Raw genomic sequence first — 8,874 nt, 5'->3', positions numbered from 1 at the left:
TAGCATCACATTTACTATGTTACAGTATCTACCTATATTACTATGATCATCTCTTTCTTATTTAATTGTCTGTCACATAAGCATGTTTGCGAGTATCAAATGCATAATACTACTTATGTTACCCCCACTATGGCCAGCCTAAGCAGGCGCCGCTGGTGCCTTTAATTTTGTACTACCTTCGTCCTGGTTTATTGGTCATCTTCATATTTAATATCAAATTTTGATCATAGATTTAACTAATAAAACGTCAATGCATGTCACAAAAAATTATGCCATTAAAAACTATGTTCAAATATGAATTTAATGATATAAATTTTGATCGCATGCATTAATATTTTTATTAGTAAATAAATCTATGATCCAAATTTGACATAAAGTATGAAGGGACGAATAAATCAGGATGGAGGTAGCAGTTTCCTGGCAGCTAGAGTTTGGCCGCAGTTCATTCGTTTGAAAACAACTGGTCTACTCCAGATCAACAAGCAAGCATTCGTATGATGAGGTCAAGTGACCAACAGTGGCTCAACTGCGCAAGGACTACCAACAGGTCATCGTAAATGGGGGGACTTCGCCAGAGGTCGGCCCTGCGTCTGCGTGTGCGGAGTTAGGCCTTGTACAATGTAAGGTGCTTAGAAAAATAAATCAGGCTTTCTTTAAGCAACGGTGCTTATTTGTACAAGGTAGACGCGTAGTTAGGCATCTCTTCTATAGAAATAGGCACCAGTGCTTCAGAAAATCCGGTTTATTTTTCCAAGCATCTCCCTAAGCACCTAGCATTGTACGAGGCCTTATAGACTTCTTCGCCGGCTAACTAACAACAAACCGTATGATAAAAAAAAAACTACCCCTACTACTCGACATTATGAGTGTGTATATATGCATGACTCGCGGGCCGTGGCCCACGTTACCAAAACCCACTGCAAGCAGATTGGTCCGATCCGACACAAAGTCGTCCCTTCGGTAGGCGATTAATGACCATGCATCTTCTCCGGAGATCGTTGGCCATCCATGGTTGTTTTGATTTTTGCCACAAAATTCTCTCGATGACAAAAAAAAAAAAAAACAGGAGCAAAGTTCATGCACGGCGCGCCACCCCATGGCCTGATTGCCATGGGCTTGTCAAGCTTAGCTTCGACGGCACGGTCGCAGTAACGAGCAGGCTCGGCGGGCGGCCATTGTTCTTGATGGAGTTATGTACAGACCCTGCTACGCTAAGCGTCGGCGTGTTGGGAGGTTCGGCCCACCTAAATGACTACTCAAACAGCAGTGCAACAACTTACTGTATATATAGAGCTGGATTCCGATGCCGCAAGTGGCCGGTCCGGCGGTCCCTCGACGTACGTCAAGCAACATGGGGACACGACGTACCGCAGTGCCACTACTGCCTGCAGCGTATGAACCTGGATGGCCGGTCATGCACTGTCATAAATGAGCGGCATGGGCATGCATGCATGGGCCTCGGTGCCTTCCGGTCGTCGTTGCCTTGCCAATACAAATTGAGCTGCGTGCCACCCAACCCGCCAGGGGCGGACCTAGAGAGAAAATGATCTGGTGTCCCATCATATAATCACTCACAATATTCATCTAAGAATGGGGTGTCCTTCACCATAGTTTGCATTAAATTTACAAAGAAAAATTCCTGCACCCGGTGTCCTGTGCACCCGGGTGGCTCAACATGGGTACGCCCCTGCAACCCGCCATAACCAATCAAGCAAGGCTGGCCGACTGGCTAGGCTAGGATGGTGAACTGGGTGCAGGTGGTGAGGGAGCACTTGGTGGCCCGGCTGGCCACCAACGCCGGCCTCCGGCAGCACGCCGTGGCCGTGGACGACGACGCCGGCACCGTCCTCAGCTTCTGGCTGCCCCAGCACAAGATGGCCAGATCAGGAGCCGCCGCCGCGGACCAGAGAGAGAAGCAGACCACCAGCAGGCACGCCGTAGTGCTCCTGCACGGCTTCGCCGGCGACGGCATGATGACGTGGGGGTTCCAGGTGGGCGCCCTCGCCGGGTGCGGCTACGACGTCTACGTCCCCGACCTGGTCCACTTCGGCGGCTCCACGTCGCCGTCCCCCGACCGCTCCGTGGCGTTCCAGGCGCGGTGCTTGGCCGCGGCGCTGCGGAAGCTCGACGTGGGGGCGGGGTGCACCGTCGTCGGGTTCAGCTACGGCGGGTTCGTGGCGTTCGAGATGGCCGCGGTGCACCCGGGCCTCGTCGGGTCCGTGGTCGTGTCTGGCGCCGACGTGGCCTACACGGGCGCCATGAACGACGCAATGCTAGAGAAGTTCGGCGCCGGGACGCTCGCGGAGCTGTTGCTGCCGGACTCGGTCGCGCGGCTGAGGTCGCTCTTCTCCGACGCCATGTACAAGAAGCTCTGGTTTCCCGACCGCCTTCTCAGCGATTTCCTCAAGGTCAGTAACAAACTAACAACATATATGATGTAGTATTTGATTTGAGGTACTAAAAAAATATGTTACAGTAAATGTGCCATCCTTTGTGTCATATAACTCAATTTTTATAAGTTCGGTTATTACTAAAGCTCGGATATTAATGTAGAAGTATAGAACTTTGTACAACCGAGAATGTAAATCAAGAGGGTGCTTGGATCCAAGGGACTTATTTTAGTCTGACTAAAAATAGTTTTTTTTAAGAGGCTAAAGTTCCAAGCACCCCTGACTAAAGAGGGGGCTAAAACTAGTCCTGAGACTAATTTTTTTAGTTAGGGATATCCCTACTAAAATGTGGATTAGTCCTCACTCTTCTTATTTAACTCCTCTCCTTTAACACAGGTGAGTTCTAGATTGAAGGGTTTGGAGGATAATAAATGCTCATTAACTTGATTTTAGTCGCTTTAGTATTTGGATCCAAGCATGGGTGAGGCTAACAAGTTTTAGTCCTACTACTTTTAATCATGGGACTAAAACGTATCTAAGCATCCTTTAAGATGGCATGGGTCATAAGAATCTTGCATGCATGCGTGTTCATGTACATATTGGATGCAGGTGATGTATGCCAACCGACAGGAGAGGAAAGAGATGCTGGAAAAACTCGTGATGATGGACAAACAAGAATCGGCCCCTGTTTTTCAGCAGGTTCACAACACTTCTATAACTTTAAAACTCGTTTTTTTTGCGATTATTCATGCTGATGTCTGTTTTCATTATCATAACTTGTATCGTGAAATTTAAGGACTGGATTTCTTGAGGACACATGGTAGTCCACCCCGGTTCACTAGATTTCGCGTCAAGATCTATGCTACTTTTATATAGAAATTTCTCCTTCCGGTGATCCCAAGAAGATAAACATTTGAGTTTGAAACTTTGCAGGTCAACGCCACACAAGTACCACTGTGTGTACAAAATGTTTTATTTTTTTTGTGCAACGTAAATTTGTCAAATGAATAATTTACAGTATGCTTTATCATTTTAGATATTTCTGCCGCGTCAAAAAGATCTGAAACTATTCTAAACATAAGAGTACTTATGTGATGTTAACCTGCAAAGATACCAGCCAAAATGTTTTCTTGTTTGGGACAAACAAAAAAGACAAGTTTCTATGCTCGAACTCTGATCGATGCAAAATTGGATGTTTTCCTTGCATGGGAGCTCAACATTTTTTTTCCAAAAAGAAAACAACCACAATATCCAACAATCCATAATATGCCCACACGCATGAATTTTGACAAATAAGACTATGAACATCTCCGAATGAGGGAAAAAAATACATAGTAGTGTTGCAATCTCATTATGGACATAAAATCAGTTTACTGCTTCATATATCATCCGATTTGCACTCATGCAGAACATACTTATGTTGTGGGGCGAGGATGACGACTTCTTTCCCATAGAGAATGCCAAGATGCTAAAAGAGTAAGAAAACCACATATGCTATCTATCAACAACCTTGGCTACTTCATATCCTCTACCGAGATGCAAAATACAAAAACTAATGATGTGATGCGTGTAGGAAGCTGGGGGAGAAGGCGATGCTGCGAAGCATAAGCAAGGCAGGGCATCTAGCACAGCTAGAGAGGCCTTGTGTCTATAACCACTGCCTTAAAGAATTCTTGGCTAATGTCAATGCCATCTCCCCTAAAACCTAATCTATTGTTTCTTTATGCATTTTTCTAAAGCCTTGGATGTCCGAATGGTGCTATCGCTTTCTAGTTGTTTTGATAAAGCATACTAGATGATACCCTGCGTATTAATTACTTCCGAAATGAGTAGCAATATATATTTCAATGATATTTGCTTGTATGGAACATGAATATTTTGATTAATAACATGAGAAATATATATTATTTATTGTATTTTAGTATTGTATAGTTGTGAGTTTTTTACTAAATATATGTCATATAGTATAATGGAAAAAAATCATCCTGTGGTTGCATGTTAAGTTTTTTTTCATGCATGATTGCATCCTGAGCTGACATGTTTGCAAGTCGAGAGAAACAGAATCGTGAGAATCACCAATAGGATTTTATAGAATTTAGTATTGCGTAATGCTTTTCGGATGCTCTAATGGTGCCACTATTTTCTGATGTTGCGTTAAAGCATATTTAATATGGTGTTGTGTAGTGCTTTTTTTGCTTGTTGTATAATTTCTTTTTTAATGATGCCTGTTGATTACGTCGGTTATTGTATGCATTATTTCCAGTAGATTTTAGTGTATTTTCATTGTGCACTTCATGATTATATTGTAGTAAGTATCATAATTGCTAACAATTTCAAACGGTATGCTTCAACAAACATTTACTAAAACGCGAATAGAAATGAATGTGGCCATCTATATGCCTATCTCTAGGGCATATCTCTTACACCACAATGCAATGCAAAACACAACAACACCAATGCGAATCACATCTTGTCCAACAAACAAACACCACGTATATACATGCGTATGTATACCTTTCCATGATTCATTTACTATTGTGTTTTTTTCTTCTGCGGTCATCATGTGTGAAAAGACCAGTAATACTCATCGCCTTGATGTCAGTTGCGGAGCCCGGATTCCTAGTTGGTGTGAATGGAGTTCAAAAAATAGACCGATAACAAATCTGGTTGAAAAAATAGAGAATATTACTCATCACAAATATTTTAAGCAAATACAACATCTCGCAAGCCATGACATATATAGGGTTGGCTGCGATATATAGCCAATCACCGGTCGCTCGAGGCCTTGAGCTCTTTTCTCAAAAGAGGGCCTTGAGCTCTCGAACAAAAAATGGCGTGACTGCTTTGCTAGCTCTGGATTTTTAGAGCTCACAATCGATTGGGGAATTTAAGATGGATGACAGATGTGCTGTAAAATCCACAGAACCGGTGTTTTTTTTCTCAGCAACGTCAAAATGTGCTCAAAACATAGCTCAATATTTTTTGCCATTGTTAGGAATCCGGTGCGGTGCAAGATGCTACAAATCGTAAAGTGGTAGTTTTTCGCTAATGGTGACACGAATGTGGTGGTTCTGTGCATTTTACTTGAGATGTGCTCTTTGGATGATGCACCAACTGCTTAAATAGAGGCCCTTTTCAGGAGCTCCTAATCGTCGCTATAATGCGAGGATGTTCGTTTTGGTCTTTAGGCCCACTTGTTTGCTCCATGAATTTACGGCGCAGGACAATGACAACATGATGTTTCTTTTTCTATGGGTGGTTCTGTTCAGATGACTAGCACGTGGTGCTATAGCACACAATATTTTGAAGCAGCTTTGTTTCTTCACATACTTGAAACAAGTTTATAGATTAAGAGAATTCATTAACTGAAAAATAACCATGAAGATTACAAATGTTCACAAACTTGAAATCCTTTTTAAAATGTTTGCATTTGTAAGAATTTTCATGATTTTTTTGAAATGTCCGATGAATTTAACAAGATTTTATGAGTTCAAAAAAGTTCTGAAAAATTGTTCACAAATATATTTGTCGATTGAAGTTTTGACTGTACTGGTGAATTTTAATAAAGTTCAAGAATTCTAAAAATATATTTCAACCAAAAAAAGATTTCCCAAAACTAAAATTGTTCACGAATTTAAGAAATATTCATAGAACTTAAAAAACGTTAACAAACTTTAAGAATGTTCAGGATTATAAAATATCTTCACAAAGTATAAAATATTTGAGAATTTTTTTATAGTGCTGTTTTCAAATAATGTCCATAAACTTTAAAAATATTTATAAATTAGAAAAATGTTACCGCATTTTCAAAATATTCAACAATAAAGAAAGTTCAGAAATTATTTCTAAAAAGGGTAATTTAAAACGGAATAAATAAATAAAAAGAAGGAGAGAAAAAGGAGAACAACAATCAGGAAAAATAAAAAGGAAAACCAGTAAAAGAGAAGTAAGTAAAACCATAAAACTGGGAGAAAAAGAGAGATAAGAAAGCAAAACTAGTGAAATCTTCTCAAAACCAAGAAACCTAGACCAAGGGGAAAAAAGGGCGTCTAACTGGGCTGACGTAATACTGAGTTAGACATGGAGACAAGGAGTCGGCAACCTACGAAAATCACGGCGCGGCAATACGGGAGTTCCTATACGACGCGCGTTGCGTCCAATTTCCACGCGCCGCACAGGGGACAGCCCCCGACTGGGCCGGCCCATTGGCAGGCTAGCTGGCGCAATTACTGTAGCGCGACAGTGCAGCATAAAAACATTACCACGCACAGGCGCGTCTCCAGCTGGGCCGGCCCATTCGCGCAACGCAGTGAAAAAATCACAAAAAACTCTGCTCGACAGAGGGATCGAACCAGGGACCTCCAACTTTCCACGAACGAGCATAACCATCGCGATAGACCCGAACATTTTCTCAAATTCCTAACGCGAAAATTATTTTGAAAAGGTGTTTCTTAAAAAGCGAACACTTTCCAAATTTTAGATGAAAAACTAAAAGGCTTGAACAAATTTTTGATAAACTGAACACTTTTTAAAATCCCGAACATTTTTTGAATTTAGAGAACAAAATTTGAACATGAACATTTTTTAAAGCACGAACATTTTTTTAATCTTGAGAAAAAATTTTGAAACAGAGAACAAATTTGTAAGATAGAAAATTTGAGAACAAAATTTGAACATGAACATTTTTTAAAGAACGAACATTATTTTAATCTTGAGAACAAAATTTGAAACAGAGAACAAACTTGGAAGCATGGATTTTTTTTCAAAGCATGAACATTTTTTTTTGAATCTTGAGAACAATTTTTGACACGGGAACAAATTTGGAAGCGCGAACAATTTCTTAAAGCACGAACATTTTTTGGATATTGAGAACAAAATTTGAAATGGAGAACAAATTTGGAAGCTCGAACACTTTTTGAAAGCACGAACAATTTTTGAATGTTGAGAACAAGTTTTAAAATGAAGAACAAATTTGGAACCGTGAACAATTTTTGAAAGCACGAACAGTTTTTGAATGTTGAGAACAAATTTTGAAATGGAGAACAAATTTAGAAGCGCGAACAATTTTTTAAAGCACGAACAAATTTGAAATGGAGAACAAATTTGGAAGCGTGAACAATTTTTTAAAGCACGAACAATTTTTGAATGTTGAGAACAAATTTTGAAATGGGGAACAAATTTGGAAGTGCGAATTTGAAATTGGAAGATTTTTTGAAACTCCCAAACATAATTTGAAATGTGAACAAAAAGAAAAAAAAAAGAGAAGAAAAAGGAATTGAAAGATGAAATAAAGAAACAGAAAAACGAAGAAAGAAAAAGAAAAAAACAGGAAAAACAACAAAGAAAAAGAAAAAAGAAAAAACCAGTGAAAACCCTGTTCAAGAACCTTCTAGAAGGTTCCCAAAACCGTTCAGGAACCCTCCAGAAGTTTCCCAAAACCGGAAGCTGCAGCGCAGCGCTATCTCCTAACTGGGCCGGCCCATCTTGATCGCTGTCGCTAACTTCTCTGTGCGAAGCCTCGACAAGTCGACGCAGCGAGCGTCCAATAGGATTTTCCCGGCAATTACCTCCTTATATAAAGTGACACTGAGGGAAGCCGCGTGCCAAGCAGACCGCAAGATGGCCGGCCCAGACGCACGGGAGGCTAAAACGTAATTTCGTGTAATGTTTTTGGTTTTAATTGATATTTTCATTCATACTTTGAAATATTTTAAATAAATATACAAAATCACTTTACATAAAACATTTCCGAAATTTTAAGCAAGAATTTAAAAAACTTAAATGTGTATAGAGAAAATGTTTCTCATGTATACGAAAAATTACACCAAAAATATATAATGTGTATGACAAAAGTTGATGATGTATGTAGAAATGTTAATCCAAGCTTCTGAAAAATGTTTAAAAACTTTTCAAAATAAATATTAATTAAGCGTTTGAAAAATATTAAATGTGTATAGGAAAATGTTGAACACATATTAAAAAATGTTAAAATTGTATTTGAAAATGGTTAATCAAGCATTTAAAAAATGTTAATTGTGAATAGTAAACATGTTGGTCATGCATTAAAAAAATAATAAACTGGTATCTGTAAAATGTGAATCAATTATTTGAATTTTTTTAATATCTATAGAAATGATGTTGACAATGTATTAAAAAATGTTAAACTTGAACTTAAAATGTTAACAAGCATATGAAAAATATTAGATGTATGGAAAAGTTTTGATCATTTATTCAAAAAATGTTAATTTGCTACTTGAAAAATGGAAATCAAGCATTTGAAAAATCTAAATGGGTATATAAAAAATATTAATCTTGTATCAATAAATATTAATCTTATATTAGAAAAAGTTAACATGTATTAGAAAAATACCAAAAATGTTTATAGAAAAATAGGTGAAAACCTGAGAGAAAAACTGATAAAAAAGCAAACAAAACCGAAGAAAAATGATGGAAAAAGAAAGAATTTTTTTAGTGAAAACCGAGA

At 39.1% G+C, this 8,874-nt stretch overlaps 1 protein-coding gene across 1 annotated transcript; it reads left to right on the top strand.

The window, feature by feature from the left end:
- The first annotated feature begins 1,537 nt into the window (after positions 1-1,537).
- Positions 1,538-4,314, top strand: LOC123116866 (2-hydroxy-6-oxononadienedioate/2-hydroxy-6-oxononatrienedioate hydrolase). Its single transcript, XM_044537752.1, has 4 exons — positions 1,538-2,408; positions 3,000-3,089; positions 3,799-3,866; positions 3,964-4,314. The coding sequence occupies exons 1-4, from the start codon at positions 1,740-1,742 to the stop codon at positions 4,097-4,099; spliced, it is 963 nt and encodes a 320-aa protein (XP_044393687.1). The 5' UTR covers positions 1,538-1,739; the 3' UTR covers positions 4,100-4,314.
- Positions 4,315-8,874: the final 4,560 nt, after the last annotated feature.

The sequence above is a fragment of the Triticum aestivum genome, chromosome 5B (genome assembly GCF_018294505.1).
Source record: "Triticum aestivum cultivar Chinese Spring chromosome 5B, IWGSC CS RefSeq v2.1, whole genome shotgun sequence".
Taxonomy (NCBI): Eukaryota; Viridiplantae; Streptophyta; class Magnoliopsida; order Poales; family Poaceae; genus Triticum; species Triticum aestivum.
The sequence above is the reverse complement of the archived record's forward strand: the minus strand, read 5'-3'. Positions and strand labels throughout refer to the sequence as shown.

Excerpts from the sequence above, each read along its gene's own strand:
- LOC123116866 (XM_044537752.1), top strand. The coding sequence starts at position 1,740 with ATGGTGAACTGGGTGCAGGTGGTGAGGGAGCACTTGGTGGCCCGGCTG. Across the intron at positions 2,409-2,999 it reads TTCTCAGCGATTTCCTCAAG|GTGATGTATGCCAACCGACA; the intron begins GTCAGTAACAAA and ends TATTGGATGCAG. Across the intron at positions 3,090-3,798 it reads CGGCCCCTGTTTTTCAGCAG|AACATACTTATGTTGTGGGG; the intron begins GTTCACAACACT and ends GCACTCATGCAG.